Source organism: Pinus tabuliformis, chromosome 8 (genome assembly GCF_031772625.1).
Source record: "Pinus tabuliformis cultivar Carrire ecotype Pingquan chromosome 8, CPIR1, whole genome shotgun sequence".
Classification (NCBI taxonomy): Eukaryota; Viridiplantae; Streptophyta; class Pinopsida; order Pinales; family Pinaceae; genus Pinus; species Pinus tabuliformis.
In genome coordinates, this window is record NC_142294.1 from 922,474,927 (window position 1) to 922,493,428 (window position 18,502).

An 18,502-nucleotide genomic window follows, 5' to 3' on the forward strand; every position below is an offset into this window, starting at 1 on the left:
CTCCACCCTCAAATCAACATCTGAACCAGGGTGCCCCAAGGCTACGCTGCCTTCACCCACCAACTATTCAACAACTTCACGCCAGGCATGAAACACTTCCTTTTATATAGAGGGACTTCTAATACAACATCCCAACATCTATGAGGATTTGGACACATAGAGTCTCAATTTAGATGTGGAGAGAGATATATACAATTAATGATAAGGAGATTTTTATCAATTGTGCTACCTCTGAAGGAACAAGAGTGCACTCACCAACAACTTCTTAGTGGAACTTTCACCTATATTCTCAACCCAACTCCATGGAACTACCATAAGGTGTTATCAACCCACTAGCCCTGTGTGCCTCCACCTCTCAGGAGTTATCAACCAACATAGTCTGAAGTGGATTTATTAATCCTGCAAGGCACAACCATTGCTTAGTGATTATCAACCAGCATGCCTTCTGGGTTTTCTTCGTTGGACTATCATCTGAACTTCTCTTCTCCCTGGATTCTCTCAATCCTCATATATTTTTCTTCCCTCTCAACAATTCAACTTAATCACGAGGAGCCTCAAAACCTCCCTATATTTTTTTGTTCCCTTCTCCATCTACACATATGAATCATGTATGATTCTTCCTTCCCAACAGGAGCCTCTCGGCCTCCACTTCTTTCTCTTTTCCAACAAGAGCCTCTCAGCCTCCTCTGCCCTTTTTAACATAATCCTCTCAACCTTCTCTTCCACTGGTCATTCTAACTAAATCGCCCAACGCATGAAGTGTGATGGAGGATAATGCGTGCCTATTCGAACTCGGCCACGATGGTTTTACCCCTTCCCAATGGTATATGCAAACCAACCCTATGTATAACACATCCCATACTCTCCATTAAATTTTGTCCTTCTCTTGCTTGTGTTTTTCTTCAAGGAAGCATGATCCTTATCCTTTTTTCTAGATCCCTATTAATGGCATAATCCAACCCATTAAAACCACTCAATCAACCCATGACTAATAACTAAAAGAACCAAATTCCTCAAGCAATCTCCCTCCTCAAGTAATGGAATTTGTGTCTGTTTCACTCATCCATTTTAATTTATGTTTATATAATTATAAGGGAATATTTTCAAAGTTTATAAGGGGAATTTACTCATAGGGGATGTCACAATAGCCTTACAACTGAGGAAATTTGAAGAGAGATTTATATCATGTCTATAGATAATTGACTTAGAAGCAGACAAGTTGGAAAATAAAGAAGTGACCTCGATTCAAGTAGTAATGGAGCTGGACCAATCACAAACATTATTTACCCAGTTACCATAAGAATCCTAAAAAAAAATTTGATTAAAAAAGATGGCCAATTTGGTCACCAAAATATAGAGAAAAGTCGTATATAATTTTTAGTGTGTCCACCAAAGTCGATGCATATCTTGCCTGTGGCTCGCTTCAAGGTAGGCATAAGAATTTAATTTCACATGAAGGTTATATGTACAACAATTTCATGGTTAATCATTTCAAAATTCGAAGGGAGAGCTAGTGTGCCAAATGGGGGAGAAAGGGAAAAATGTGGAGGCTGAATGAGAATGATAAATTTGCTCCATTGATTGCATCGACGAGAGCCTTGAAAATTCACATAATGCTTTAAATGTGACTCAACTCATATTAGCCCATGAATTTAATTCTTGAACAAGAATGGATTGCCTTTTTGGTGACTGAATATGGGCACATATGGTAATTTTCCCTCCAACAGGTGACGTTGCTTCTGGAGTTGAGTCCTGCCTAAATATAAAGAGTTGACAATTACGAGTGCAATTCTAGTTACAATAAGGAATTGGTTCATCATTTGAAAAGGAGCACTGGGTTGTAAGGGGATGGAAATGGCAGTGTCATAGGCACATTCAAATGAGTATGAACATGAGAATTGGCGCTAGTCAATAAGGAACCTGTCGAGGGTGGTGGTGTCTATTTTTGGTGTCTAAATAGGAGAAGTGAAATGGCATAGCAGGAGAAGGGAGAAAAGTTCAAATTATTGGAGAAGGAATGTGGATGATTGCAGAGGAAACTAGACAAGAAGATGACAATAATGGAGGTAGAGGTTTCAATTCTAAAGCTTAGAATCAGTGGAATGGAGGCATCCACAATAGTGAGTTCGAGATCAAGTAGAAATACTTGGAATCTATCAAAGGACAATATAGTAAAAAGGTTCGAGGACCAACTGAGCAAGGAGTAAGCATATACATCACAACGGAGGAAAAATTAGGCACAACAATAGAAGCTGGCCCATCTGGACCATATCAAATATCCAAATGTGAAGAATGTGTTTGCAAATATGTTTTGATTTAGGAGTTTTTTGTAAAATCTATGGTAGATTTCAATGTAGAATTGCAGTTATGAGAACCCACAGAGGCAAGGAAAAACTCTCATGGATGTTATGGAACAATGAAGCCTCTGAAAATACTGAAAAATGTAAAAGGTTATGGCCTTGTTTCCAACTCTCTTTTAGTGCACAATGATAATTGTTTCATTAAAAAAAAGATTTAATTTTATAACACATATGTATAAAATCAATTTTATTAAAAAAAGTTAAGATATGATAGTTATGAAGATTTTGTTTGTTAAAATCTAATGTAAATGAACAGTAGGAAACAATTAGATTGATATTGAGTATTACAGGTATTGTAGAAGCGAAAAGGACAACAAAATGTAAAATACAAAATACAAAAATTCAAGGTTCAACATGACAAACAAATTGCTTTGCAATACATTTGGCACGTAAATAAATTTTCATTGCATTTTATATGTTATAAATATATTACCTTGGTAGTGGACTATGCATAGTTTATTTTTCCAAACGTACATTTCATTGCTTTTCATAACTATTTAAACTATTAATCAATGCTTTAAGTCTTTTTTTTTGTTTGATTTAAAGTTTACACAACTCGCCATATCCACAATGGATATTTGCTTAAATCCCAATTCCATATTTGATGACATGACCATATTTTGTCACATGAGTGACATTGGCCTTTTTAGTCCCTACCAAGGCATGACTCTAATAATCAATTTTCCCATTGACCACTCTTAGTTTAACATTGACCAATGCATTTTATAATGCTTTTTTTACAAGAACATGAACATTTTAATTTGACAAAATCGGTAACTTAGTACAAATGGTTGCCACTATTTTACCAAATAGAACAACAATTTCATAAATGCCATAAGGGCCAACTTAATAAAATGTCTCTAGTGCCTTGAACCCAGGTAGCTGGGCCATGAAACACATGCCTTTATCACTTGTGCTAAGTTCCTTTGACGCAATTTATAATGTTTAACTTTGAATAAATACATGTTTTTTTCAATATTATTAAAAAAACTAGTTTTCAAATATTTGTTTCGATAACTTAAAATTCCCATTGTAGCCTTTGCACAATATAATGCCATGTGGATAACCGCATCACACATTTTATCCCATAATTTTTGGATATTGTTGTGATATTCATGCATGATTTCTAAATATTTGTGTAGAAGACTATATGTTTCAATTGCTTATCCCACTACTAATTTAACATTGAATAATGCAAGTTTAATTGTTTTATGCAACTTTTTCTGGATCATATTTCTATCTTGAGTGGCAAGCACTAAGTTTTTTGTTTTGTTTTCTTACATTTTTCTATATGGGTTATGGTTACTCGGGATTGGTGACTTGCTACATCCACATAATATTGTTCCAGGGTTATCCACATGAAAGGATTACTTCCCATCGACTTAAACACATAGCTTGACCTTGAAGGTGTCAAGAGAATTGAACCTATGACCTCTCAATAACAGAGGTGCTTAACAACAGGGATTCGACTAATTGAGATAACCCTCAAGGTTGACAGGCACTAAGTTGTCTTTCAACACTTATTTTAAATGAATTATTAATTTTGCATTCAATACATTTACACATAATCAAAATTTAACCATAATTTCAAGTGAATTATTAATTTTGCATTCAATACATTTACATATAATCAAAATTTAACCACTCCTACCTCCCAAGTATGCTAGTTTCTATACTTGAAGAGAAGCGAGAGAAACATTCCCAGATCACCATAGTTTTGTTGCCTTAATACATAAAAAAATATTGATAATATGAAAGATATTTTAAAAATTAAAACAAATACCTTCTTATTCGCACTTAATCACAAATTGATGTGCAAGGGTGTTGGAAATGAGCAAACTCAATGGGCTACCACACTTCCACTCGCAAAGGCTTGAGTGAGTTAGCAGATCGAACTAGCTCCAACAAAGCTTCACAATTCTCCTAAAGAAAGTCACGAGTTGGTGTCAAATGAGGGGCTCGTTACTATTCTTTCAAACGCTTTGTATTCCCTCTCTAATCGAAAAAGAGTACCCACACATTAATATGGCACATGGCTTCTAGTTGCAAGCCTAAAATAAAGACCAAGGATGAGAACAAGGGATTATCTCAAAGGAGACCTAATGTAACTTAAAATGTTATATATATAGATAGATAGAGAGATAGAGAGATAGAGAGATAGATAGATAGAGAGAGATACAAAAACCTTTTTGTTATTCAATAAGAAAAAAATATATATATATAGTTTAAACTTACAAAGACTGAAATTCCAGACTTACAAAATGGTTGGTTTGTGGGCAACAGATTTAGAATTTTTGTTGTTTGGTAAATTATGAAAATGTTGCTTTTGCTGCTAGAAAAAAATAGTCAAAAGACTTATGAATTGTCCCATGATATGAATACATATTCACTGAAATTGGCTGAAAATGAATAAAAACATAAAACTGCAACAACCCTCGAGAAAATTCCATGTAATAAAAGTTAATAAAGGCAAAGTAATAACCACGGTCATGGGACACTTATTCCAAGCTGAATGTTGGGCAAATACATCCTAATGTGGGTGTTCATTTGGTTTATTATGGCTAAGTAAATTGGCAAAGGCAAAGACAAAGGCTTTGGAAAGGCATGAGGCATTAAATGGCATTTTAATTATGAAAATAAAGGAAATTAGGAGAAAAGGAAGGTGAAAGGTCACAGGTTGCATGTGAGGAAGAAAATGAAGGAAAATAATGGAAAATTGAAGAAAATAGAGGCCTCATTAATAAAAAGGCTTATGAGGACCAGTTGGTACATTTTATCAGTTTAGTTTTGGAGCTCTCTTTCTATTCTCTCTCTCTTGCACTCTTGGACACTTAGATTTTTCTTGGAGCACTCTAGCATTGGATCAAGGAAAGCAAAGAAGGCAAGAGGAAGCAAAGACCAAGCAAGGAAGAGCAGGATCAAGCAGCTACAACGAGGTTATTTACAAGTATTGATTTGCATGTGTGGTTTCCTTACTAGTTTTGGCATTGCATGGTTATGCATGCGTGTTCTTGGTTCTCTTGCTATCATGGGCATGGGTTTTTTTAGGTGTGACAATGTTCTTCAACCTTGCCTTGACATTTTTCGGATAGCCATGGTGTGATGGGTTCTCATGTTTTTTGTTGAGCTGGATTGTCGGATGGATTTGAAACTGAGTGAGTGACCCCTTAACCAGACTGCGAGTTGCGGTAAAGCTAGATTTTATGTTACCTCGGTGGGCCTAAGAATCCTCGACCAGTGAATGGCATGATATATGGTAAAGCCTAGAGGTGGGTGCTCTCCATCAGGCCTAGGAATCTCGTGATGGGATATACGGTAAAGCTTGGAGGGTGGAGTCTTGGTCAGGGCCTAGTGATCCAGTATGGATTGTGGTAAAGCCCAAATATTGGAGTCTCGGTTATGGCCTACTGATCTAATGTGGATTGCGGTAAAGCCTAGAGACTAGGAGACAGGCAAATTCCTCACGGTGTAGGTGGAGAAACTCGGTGGCATCCATGCTTGTTTTGGCCTAATGATCCGGTGAGGATTATGGTAAAACCTAGCTCTATTAACGAGGGTGAGGTGGTGTAGCCCTAGGAAGCCCTGGTTGATTTTGGTTATGAGTCCCACATTCATGCTTGGAATATGGCATGGGGGTGATTGACTGAAAGAAAATTATGGTTCAACCAATCTATGGTTGGGTGGTTCGTGGAAGTCCCATACCCGGTTGGCTTTTGCATCCATTAATAAGAGTTCCTTCCCTTGGTATTTTATGAGCAAATGTACTAGTTCATATGAGACATTTATGGCTGATGTATCTCTATTATTTCTGTTGTTTATATGTTGGTTATGAGTATGTTTTATGACAACAATGATGTATGGCTTTCATGATGTTTTGATTTGTAAATGAATGAACAGTGAATATATGACCTAATATATGATAATGCAACTAATGTGACAAGGCATCAATGCTTCTTAGTGATTCTCAGATAAGTATGAGACCCCTATGCTCAGATATGTTGTTATGACCTGTAGATTACATATTCGTGACATGTTTGACAAAATGTATGTCATGGCTAGTAGGGGTCCAGTCAAGTCTTTGTTCAAATATTTGCATTTGTATCGTTGTCTCGATGTTAATTTTCATTCTTGAAGGTTTCATGGAGTTTTGGGTAGTGGTCTGAGTCTTGGCCCTGAAAAGGTGGCACAAAATCCGGGGTCACAGGTTCATAACTAGTTGAAAAAACCCTACCCGCTTGCATGACCATGTTGTGAGAGTGACTGGAGGGCCCTAGTCGCATGCATGGTCATTTCATGGGAGCGACTGCGGCTCTAGGGTAGAGAAGTGTCAAGTTGTCTTAGGGGTTGATCACCTAGAAGGGTTAGTTGGTTCCTATAGGTTCTGTGACGTGCAAAAGGTCAAATTGGTTGTGTTGTGTTAGTTCCACTTCCCTAACTGTACATGAGGAGTTGAATTAGTTTGTAGTAGTCTCTCATCACATGTTTACCCCCGCGGATCGGTTAACTTAGGTAAATGTGGAGGAGGGTGTTACAAAAACAATGATGTAACATTGGATCTCATATAGCTGAAAACTTTTTCCATTAGTTGGATTAAGGGTGTAGAGATATGAACTGCAAAATTGATTGCTATCTGAAAGTATATTTCCATCAGTCTAGGGGAATTAAGTGAGAGTTTTGTAAGGTTGTTCCGTTGAGCTCTTCATAATATATAAAACCAACTTCCATTTTGAGAGCTTTTTTGGGAAAAGTTGTTAGTAATTGCATTGTATTCCCTATAGACATGTTGGAAACTAATTACTCGTAAATCCTTTTTCTTCTCTTCAATTTTCCTCTTCCATACTACAAGGTTGAGAAATTCTAATTGTTCTTTTTCCGGCCAACTAGTCGATCACACACTTGGAATCCCCCAATTTTTTTATTATTTTTATGTTCTTTGATGAATCTAGGAACATAAGAACCCAAAATGAAATTAATTATGCTTGAGTATTTGTACCTATTCCTAAATCAACTCTAAAGTGTATGGCTTTATCTATTTCCATTTTGATCATGCCTCCTCCTCCACAAAAATTTCCTTGTGTTGCACCATCGAAGAACCAATTGGATATTCCTGTAGCAAGCAGGGGAATTGAACTTTCCTCAAATTTGTCCTTAAATGTAACTGGGAGAATTGCTTGTAATGAGAAACAATCCTGGTAAAGAGATGCAAAATATTCAAGTTTGCATTTTTGAGGATTATCTTGTTCCTCAAAAGCCACATTCCCGAGACCACGAAGATAAGAAGAGAAAGATGTTGTTTAAATTTTTCAACCCAGTATTGAAGTAAATCCATAAAGGAGGTTTGAACAAGATGATCACTAATGTTCAAAACCTTTAGAACCATCTGCCATATTTTCTTGGATAATTGACAACCAATGAAAATGTGGTCAGCCGGTTCATCCTAGTTCCTACAAATACATCATTGATTAGGACCAACAAATCCTCTTTTCTGCAAGTTTTTCGATGTCAAAATTTTGTTATGAATCACTAGCTAAGTAAAACAATTAAGTTTGTTTGGTATCTTCCATTTCCAAATATTTTTAGTCCACTCATTGGTATCCTGGTCCACCATAGAGTGGGCAATTGCTTCATATGCCAAGTTTGCTTTTACCTTACCCATAGTATTGTCCTAACTCCATACTAGCTTGTCCTTTGAATCATTCAGGAAGATCCAATTTAAATTCATCTATTTAATGAAACAATTCCACTTTTCAACCAATTGTTCTTCTAGCTCTAAATCTGAAGATGTTAACCATTTTCCTTTAGAAGATACATAATTTAGATAGGTAAAACCTTTGGAATTCATATTATAAAGTACGTCTACCAAGAAGTTATATACACAGTTCCCTCTTATAAAATGGTCCTTTCCTAATATCACTTTTTTACCATCTCCAACCTTCTAGACCAACTATTTGTAAAGGAAGGGAAAGGAATCCATAAGAGCCTTCGAGACAATGGTGTAGAAATATGGTGATAGAATTGCAACTACTCAAGAAATTTAACCTAAATCAAGAGACACAATTCTACTCTATTGCTTTGTGGAAATTAATTCACAATTTAGAACAACATTCACAAACATGCATCAATCACATACACAAGTACACAAATTTATCTAGGGGAAACCAACTGATAAAAACCTCTTAAGCCTGCTTGCATTAATAAGATGAATAGAGAATGTATTACAATTGCTTGCTTACTCTGAGCTCAACCTGCAAGTGAATAACTATTTTCTCTACTCAATGAAAAGCTCTGATCCAGACTTAGTCAATTTCTGGCTCCACCTAAGCTCCTATTTCCTTGTGCAAACCTTAAGGAAATTGGCCCCTATTTTTTAGGAATTTCCTCCAAATTGATTGTGCAATTCCTAAGGATTGATCATTGATTGCATGCAACATCTATACACTCAAGACTAGTCTACAATCGATGTTACACTACCTTGGAATCTCCACCACAACTGAGCAATTCGAATTCCTTGTGCGCATGAGCTATTTTTGGTTGATTGATCAGTTAATTCGATGATCTCTGAGTTAGACTGATGTCCCACTACACAACTGACCTCCAACTAGTTCTATCAACAGTCAGAACTAGTTTAACTAAAAAAAACTGGAAATAATTGAACTGGATTGCTACAAATTAGCAATCAAGACACGCAAATTGAACTCCAAGCCCTTAACTCGAATTTACTGAGCTAACTGAGTGACAAGAGCCATGTCACTTCAATTAACTGCCTCCAAGTTGTCTGCTAATGTGGAAATTTCAAAATTTCTCAATTTAACCAAGGCTAAGTCAAATTGAGACTTTATTGCTACACTTATCAACAAATGGAACCCCTGTTATCATTCTTTTTTGCATTTTCTCTAAGCCAATCCTCCACCGTTTGTTTCTTTATATACTTTTCTTTAATAAATCGACTCCAAAGACCTCCATTAAACAACCCTCTCTACATTTTTTTAAGGGATAATGCTTTTCCAAACCAAATAAGATTCTTGAAACCCCATCCTCCAAATATTTTGGTTTGGCAATGGAGGCCCAACTCACAAGATGCATCCCTTCTTTACTCCTTTTTCTAGTTCATAGAAAGCTGTAGATTCTCTGTCTGATGTTATTTAAAATTGATTTTGGAATTTTGGTAATTGCAAGCAAGAAAACCAAGATGTTTTCCAACACCAATTTAACAAGGATCATTTTTCCTCCCAAAGATAACCATTTGTAACACCATAGACTGATTTTCTGTTCAATTTTTATGAGGAGCCACTTTCAATCATCTTTAAGATAACCAAGATACTTGAAAACAAATTCCATGACAATGATCTGATAAGGCAAAATAAACTGAATGGGTGAGAGAAGCTCCTCACTAGTTGCATTGTGAAAAAAAGATGATTTTTGGGCACTAATCTCCATTCCAAAAGCCTCACAAAAAATGTTATTGACCTTGTGGAAGGCCTTCCATTCCGTAACATATCCTACTCCCATCAACAAAACATCATCCACAAACAATAAGTAAATGATGAATTAGTTACCCGTGATTTTAATGCCCTTAAGGTTCCCTTTTTGCTTTTCTTTCAACAACCATAAACTCAAACCTTACATCATCAACATAAATAACATAAATAGTAAGAAAGATACTTGAACATCCTTCTCTCAGTCTCCTTGAGGGACTAAGTCCCCTTAAGCTAGAAAAGTTGCTGGTTGGAAAACCAATGTTAATTTTTTTTAAGAAGAAATTACACATAAACCGATTTGAAGCAGAACTAATCGAAAAAAAAGTCGGGTTAACTTTGTGAAAGGCCTTATTAAGGTCCATCTTAAGGACTCACGCAAATATATCTATTCCACATTACAACTTAAAAAATATATCTGTTCCACACTACAACTTAAAATATATGTAAATAAATTTAGAAAGTAAAATTTGGAAATAAGCTATCATGAAATTGTGACGCACCAAAATCAAATTTAGGGTTTGTGTTCACGGGTCAAGCGTAAAACCTTAGGGTGTTCTTTTGGCATCTTCGCTGCGCTCCAAATAACAAATGTAAATTTTGGATTTCAGAGAGTCCTCATAAAAGGCCTTCAGAGCCACCGAAGGACTCTGTGTAGAGGAACGAGGACGAGGGAAGTTCCCATCTCCCGACGAGGTAAGTCTTGAGCACTCGCATGCGTTCACAGCCATGTACAACAATGCTTAACTACTGTCGTCAAACTGTTTGCAGGTATTAGTAAGTGCACAATCCTGTGCAGATTCAGAAAGAATGCCGAAACATTTTCGCCCACCGGTAAATGAGCTTAACTTATCTTCTAGATGGATTGGGCTTAAGATTCTTCTGGTTTTTAATAAATATCACTTGAAAACACTTTATTTCTGATTTGATCTGAGCTACTTGCAGGGTAAGAAGAAAGAAGGCAATGCTGCCAAATACATAACAAGGAACAAGGCGCTGACCCTTCTTCAGCTCAAATTGCCAGAGTTTCGGTATAATTGCTTCGTGCTCGCCCAATGACCATTCTGTTCTTTAGTTTTTTGGGGTGTAATTTGTAGGCAAGAGACTGATGGGTGTCCCTGCAGGCGACTCTGCATCCTGAAGGGGATTTTTCCACGAGAGCCAAAGAAAAAGCTTGAAGGAAATAACAAGACCTACTATCATCTCAAAGATATTTCGTTTCTTGCCCACGACCCTTTGCTCGATAAAAGCAGGTCAGTGTCATTCAATTGTTCTTTCTGGTCCATTCTGACGTTTGTGAGGTAGATTCTATGCAATATTCAGAGTTGCCATTGATTTAAAGTACGTTAGCCTCAGAGTTGAAACGCGCTTTCCTCCTGGGAATATATTCTGGTCTTTTCCCTCTTAGTTTACGATTATTTCCAAAGAATGGAGGTCCCCCTTATTTGTGTATAGAATTACCGAAATCATCATGATACCTCTTACAACAAGCAGAATCTCAGTTATTCCAGTTCCCCAATGCCTTGGACGAAAACCGGTCCTAACCCGCTGGTCCTGTTCCACTGGAAAATTAGTAAAAGAACCCTAACACGTAGGATGCATGCCTGGTTGGAAATGAAGCACACCGGAATATTTCAGCGGATTGTTTACTCATAACATTTGGCCTCATGGTTTGCTTTCTGGTATGTTGCCATAAGTCGTGAGAACCTCTCATGCACAGTTTTGGCAGCTGAATAGGGTCTTGTTAGTCATGTATATTATCCATTTATAAGATAAGATAATTTCATTAATGCCCAACGAATGACCAGAAAAGTAGGTCAGTGGGACTAACAAGTACAAAACCCATTGTAAATATAATGCGGGACTGCAAAATCAACTCCTATATTGGTGCTGGAAATAAGAAGCTAAAAGGAAGGAAAGCATAACTAAGAATCCAGCTAAGATATATAAATTGACACTCCAACAAGAAGACAAGGAAGTGTAGATGTTTAAAAGGACCAAATATTGAAGATCTTCAGCCATCGTATACGCTATCTTTTTCCTACAGCCTTCAATCCTCAATTAATAAATCCAAGGTGATTAATGCTTTCTTTTCTTGAAAAGGTTGTATATAATTTATGGTGAAGCAATGCCTCCCTTTCCATAGCCATATGACTTTATCCACAATTGTCTTATGTGGATAAGTGCTATGGGAGGTGTGTAAGAGAAAATTCAAATAACTTGAAGAAGAGAATTAAGATTGGTAACTGAATAAAGGAGGTCATTGCAACTCTCTGCTATATATCTCGCATGTTTTTCTCATCCCATGATATGTATCATTAGTTGAGTCATTGGTGAAGTCCATATGGTGAAAGTGACATGTATGACTTATTGTGCGTTGAGTTGTTTTGACATTGAGAGCATTGAAACATTGAACATCACTTGACGAAAATTCAAGAGTAATCCAATATTTAATTAATATATGGAAATTGCAGTTTATACGAGTTCCCATGTTGAGCTCAGTTGATCCCAGAGGATGTTGAGAAATCCAGGGGTAGCTAAATTAGGTGATTTCTCTTACTTAGATAACTGCTTGTGATGTCCTTTTACTTGACTTGATTATCTTCTACTTCAATTTGATTATTATTGTGTTTTCTATCATCAAACAACTACCAAAACAATGAAGAACAATAACACAAGAGGAAACAAGATATAGGCTATAAGCCATGTTCAAAACCTCTTCACTTCAGAGGAAAACCCGCAAGAACTCTTCTCTTCTTATAGAACTTCAAATGACGAATTCCAAGACCTAAGACCCTTGTCAAAGACCCCTCCAAGACCAAGTCAAATTTTCTCCTTGATGAGCTTTCTTTCCAGCAATTTCTCTAGCAACTTCGACCCCAACAATTTATTTTGCAACTTTGATGACTGCAGAAACCCTAGCTCTTGCACGAGTGACGAAGATGGTGATTTCTTCCTTTCCTTTCCTTCGCTTGACTTGGTTCTTTCTTCTGTGGAGATTGGCTTACAAAGTATGCCCTAACTCAACTTCTTTTAGCAAGTTTGTAACTCAGTCTAGCTACTGCAATAGGTGCCCTAATTCTCTCGTACATGTGAAGGAAAATAGCCCAAAGGTAGTCACCTTCGCTTCCTTCTTCCTCTTATAGTCCTCCTCTTCTTCGCACTTTTTGGTCTCTTTCTTTTCCTTGATTGAATATCTTGTGCGATATGTGAGTGCTTTTCAAGTGAAGTCGAAGTCTCTTATATATAGGCTTCACAAGGTGGTCGAATAGCCCTTCATGAGGCTGACTTGCTCTTTCATGTAGGCCAACTTGTTGCTGCTTGTTTGACAAGGTCTTGTAGGGTCTTTGTGACATTTTTGACTATACAATAATTTTCTTTACAAGATACAACATGCCCAAAAGGGTCTTCCATACATGACAATGATTCAATTGACTTGTTGACTCAATGACAAGCCCTAGAAGCACTCAATGGGTGCATGAACTATAAATAAATTTACCTTGAGCATGAAACCCATGCATTAAGAATGACAATGATAAATTTCTTTTCCTCTTTACATCAAATACATAAAATCATGATTACATATGTCATTATGAAGACCAAACCTAGTTACATATTTCAACACTCCCTCTTAACTGGGGAGGTATTCATAATCCATATATGGTACTTCGACATTCTCATACTGAGGAATTCTTAGAAGAAGAGTCAGAGTGGGAAGCCATCTCATAAGCTATTATTTTTGCTTATCTCATTGCATCTCATCATACCAACCAACATTGTTACATAGCAAGGCCTTGACTAACAACTCTATCTCTCCACAAGATCATAGCACAATGTCTCTTAAGCTACATGCCCCACCCAGATGTTCACAAGGTATGTCCTTCTAGGACAATTCTTGTCGTGGAATAACACATCCTCAAGGAATTTCCTCTTCGACTACTCTTACCTATTGGATGCCCTACCACATCCTCAAAGAGTATCAGAAACCAGATGCTTACCCAATCCTCCATGCTTTCTTCAAACATGAAGACAAGAATGATGTGTTTATCTCTCCCTCTCAACCAGGGAGGATCAACTCATTCCAATAAAAGGAAATATACCCAAACTCCCTTTTAACAAGGGACTTGCCCAAACTCCCTCCCAACCAGGGACTTGTTTCCAACAACAACTAATTGCTCTTTGGTGGAGATCATGGTACAATCAATTGCTTGTAGGGCTCCTCTTTCCATGTCATGAACTTTAACTTCTTCATCATGGAGCCTTTTTCATCATCACTTTATCGTAGGGCATCGACCATCTTCTCCATCACTTTCCCTTCAACAAACAATATTGTTGAACCAATAGTCATGTCATCTTTTTCTTCATTGGAAAGTGATCTTTTAGTCCACATTTCGCTTTTCTTCCAAGTCATGTTTCTTTCAGGATCTTCCATCCAATCACATGAGTATTATTTGTAGGTGACTTCTACAACCTTCTTTCGGTAGCCTTGTAACAACCCAACGAAATGTTTTCAAAAATCAAAATGAACATCAAATCAAAGTTACCTTTTTATGATGGCCTTTCATCATGACACCAACTTCGTGCAACATCAACATCCTGCACATATATGAATCCATCTCCGAGACATTCAATATCAAGAGTCTCCTTCTTTTTCAGACTTTATCAGGGTTTTCATACCTTTTCCAAGGAGATGTCATAGCTAATTCTTCTAGTTATTGGATGTTGATCACAATAGTTGCTTCTTTCTCTAACTCTTCTTCCTTTCTTCACATATTGCTTTCCCCGGGATCTTCTTTACATGGTTCTTTCAACATAGAAACCATGATTGTCGACCACCTCATCTTCCATATGAGGTCATATTATGTTGATTTCATCTTATCAATATGTAGAAGAGTTCAAGGCACATTGTCTACATGCCTTCATGCATCATTCTAATGGAAGAGATCCTTCTTCTTTGATCATGCTCATGAGATAAAGCAATTCAACCATGTTATCTGCAACTATATGATGACATGACTCTATCAAATATATATATACCTTTTCCTTCTTTTGATCATCTAGACTTCCTTCTAGCAGCTTCCTTTCCTTGCTTGAAGATGAAAGTACTTCAACTCATTGAACATGCTGCATTCCTTTGTCATCAGACCATCATTTTTCTAAACAATGGATTCCACACAAGGTGAAATGTAAACAATCAACGAGACACTTGCTTCTTCCAAGTAGAGGTGAACCTGAACCTGCTCATAAAGATTCAAGTGGAGGATCTTGATGATCCTCATTCTGCAAATGCTCCTTTCTAATAATAATGGTGTATGATGACCTTTCTTTATCTTCTATCTTGATAGATGTCTTCCCTCCAACCATATATACTGCTACTTCGGTTGTCCTTATATGCTTCCAATGGAGATGCCATTTCTATCATGGTGACTGCGATAACCATGTAGACTTCTTACTTAAGCTATCCTTCCATGCTTCTATGATGATGTCATATCTTGCTATAATGCATCCTATCATACTTGTGATGCTTTCTATTCTCATCTATAACTGAAAAGATCTAAGGAGATTATCTTAGTCATAGTAGAGATCTTTCACTTCCTCCTTCTTTGATTTCTTCTTTTTAGGTTCTTCTACTTCTTCGGTGATATGGGCTTCATTTCTTTCCTTTCTCTTCTTGTTGTCCTTCTTGAGTTTAGGACAATTCATTTTGTAGTGCCCATATTCATTACACTCATAGCATTGTATCTTTGACATATCAATCTTCTTCTTTTTCTGAGAATCAAACTTTCCAAACTTTCCTTTTCTCCTAGCCATGGCAACATATGCTTGAACTTGTTCGTTTGATCCAACATCGCTCTTTGCCTTCAACCTAGTTTCTTCAATCTTACATAATGACCAAAGTTCACTGAATGGAGTAGCTTCCTTCTTTCCCTAGATACTTAATACAAAGTTGCCCCATTCATCAGGTAGTGCATTGAGCACAACGATGGGCATTTCTTTATCGGACATTATTTCTCCTAATGCTTGTAGTTGATCTCTTATTTGTGACACCCTTATAAGGTATGAGGCTATCCCTTCTTCCTTTGATACCTTCATTTTGTATAGTTCGGTTTTCAATGATATAACTTCTCCTGCTGTGCTTATGGAAAAAAATTCTACCAGCTTATCATAGATTCTTTCTATTTCTCCAACTTTGCTACACAAGGGACGAGGGAATCTTTGATTGATTCTATGAGGATCCTTTGAGCCCTTATTTTCCCTTTCATGTGCTTTGATAGTGCTTGAGTTTCCTCTTGTGATGGCTTGGAGATTGAACCCTTAACATGTCTAATAACTTCATTCTCTACGAGGATCAAATCTATCCTCTTCTTCCATGCAAGGAAGTTTAATGACCCAACCAGTTTGTTGCTGTCCTTGCAGAATGAAGTCATTTTAATAGCAGATTCAAACATAAATATAAAAATACTTACTTGTCAAGTGAATGTGCTCCTTCAATGATTATATATTCAACTTGTTGCTTTCTTGATGATCTTCTTCAAGGATGTTTGAGATGTGATCCTTTCTTCTAAGAGAGGGAGATCACCTTGATTTCTTTGATGATGATGACAATGCTTCTTCTTGCTTTCATTGGATGTAAAAATGTAGAATATATAGACTTCAAAAATGCTTCAAAAGCGTAGTACTTCTTTCTTTGAGTGGAGGTAGGGTCTTTGAGGTCTTCTTCTCCTTGTGATGATGTGATCCTTGAGATGAGTACTCCTCCTTGGTGCTTCTTAATCCTCCTTAATGATTTCCTTGAGTTTGGCCCTTATGTATCCTTCTTCAATGATGTGATCTTCAAGTTGCCTCTCCCTCTTGTTGTAGTTACCTTAGCTCTGATACCATGTTGAGAAATCTAAGGGCAACTAAATTAGGTGATTTCTCTTACTTTGATAATTGCTTTTGATGTACTTTTACTTAACTTGTTTATCTTCTACTTCAATTTGATTATTATTGTGTTTTCTATCATCAAACAACTACCAAAACAATGAAGAACAATAACACAAGAGGACACAAGATGTAGGCTATAAACCAGGGCCAAAGCCTCTCCTCTTGAGAGGAAAACCCGCAAGAACTCCTCTTCTTACAAAACTTCAAATGACGAATTCCAAGATCTAAGACCCTTGTCAAAGACCCCTCCAAGACCAAGTCAACTTTCTCCTTGATGAGCTTTCTTTCCAACAATTTCTTTATCAACTTTGACCCCAACAGCTTGCCCAGCAACTTCGACCCCAACAATTTCTTCTGCAACTTCAATTACTACAGAAACCCTAGATCTTGCACGAGTGACAAAGATGGTGATTTCTTCCTTTTCTTTCCTTCGCTTGACTTGTTTCTTTCTTCTGTGGAGCTCTACTTACAAAGTATGCCCTAACTAGACTTCTTTTTTAGCAAGTCTGCAATTCAATCTAGCTGCTGCAATAGGTGCCCTAATTCTCTCGCACGTGTGAAGGAAAATAGCCCAAAGACAGTCCAAAAACTTCGCTTCCTTCTTCCTCTTCTAGTCCTCCTCTTCTTCGCACTTTTTGGTCTCTTTCTCTTCCTTGATCGAATATCTTGTGTGATATGTGAGTGCTCTTCAAGTGAAGTCAAAGTCTCTTATATATAGGCTTCACAAGGTGGTCGAATAGCCCTTCATGAGGTTGACTTGTTGCTGCTTGTTTGACAATGTCTTGGAGGGTCTCTATGAATTTTTTGACCATATAATAATTTTTTTTACAAGATACAATATGCCCAAAAGGGTCTTCCATACATGACAATGATTCAGTTGACTTGTTGATTCAATGACAAGCCCTAGAAGCGTTGAAGAAAGGTGTAACTAGGTTTGGTATTTGTCAATGTAATTTTGATCTTTGTATTTGACAAGAAAAAAATATTATTTTTGTAAATTATATGAATGAGTTTCATGCTCATTCCATAGGTCTAGGAAAGTCAAAGAGTCAAAAGAAAATTGAAGAGCTCTTCTTGAGCCTATGTGTAATGTATATGGGTCAAACCGAATGTCTAGAACAACCCTACAAGACAAGCACAATCCTCTGGATGAAGTCGACCAACAAATGAACTAAATAAAAGTCATGTTGGCTTGCAAATAGAGACACATTTGTTCACACTGATAGATCGGCTAAATATGGGGACGAAACAACTATAAATACCCAACTAGGGTATTCGCAAATCACAGAGACAGATCTCGAATTCATCTGAGATTTTTGGATGAGATCAAAGTGTTCCAGAGCTTCAGATGGGTACAGGAAGTGCAGGAGAACAGTCTCAAATTTGTCTGAGATTTACGGAAGTTTGGAGTAAGGATACCTCTCCAATTTTAGTGACATTTCAGTGGCAAATATCTCTGTGTCTCAACCTTATAGTTTTGGCATACTCAATGTTGCAACGACCTATACAAATCGCAGTCACTGTGATATAATCTGGACATGCTCATGGATGGAAAGATAACATGATAATTATAGTCTTGGCTTACTCTGAAGCAGCATGATAGTGATGCCACTAGTATCATGATGATGACCTCGATTCTAAAAGGAATGTAATCACATACTCGTGAATGGAAAACTACACTCTCGGCAGATCATTGCAGTGACATGTTTTCATATGATCCCACAGCAACACGTTAAGACT

The 18,502-nt window shown here is 37.0% G+C and overlaps 1 protein-coding gene across 1 annotated transcript in view; it reads left to right on the forward strand.

Annotated features, from left to right (window-relative positions):
- Positions 1 to 10,343: 10,343 nt before the first annotated feature.
- Positions 10,344 to 18,502, forward strand: part of LOC149238539 (pescadillo-like protein) — a 152,335-nt gene continuing 144,176 nt past the window's right edge. Inside the window, exons 1-4 of the mRNA XM_089373082.1 lie at positions 10,344 to 10,531; positions 10,607 to 10,669; positions 10,781 to 10,866; positions 10,960 to 11,088. Of these exons, the coding sequence (XP_089229208.1) occupies positions 10,646 to 10,669; positions 10,781 to 10,866; positions 10,960 to 11,088 (239 nt within the window). The 5' untranslated portion in view covers positions 10,344 to 10,531; positions 10,607 to 10,645. The remainder of the gene's footprint in view (positions 10,532 to 10,606; positions 10,670 to 10,780; positions 10,867 to 10,959; positions 11,089 to 18,502) is intronic.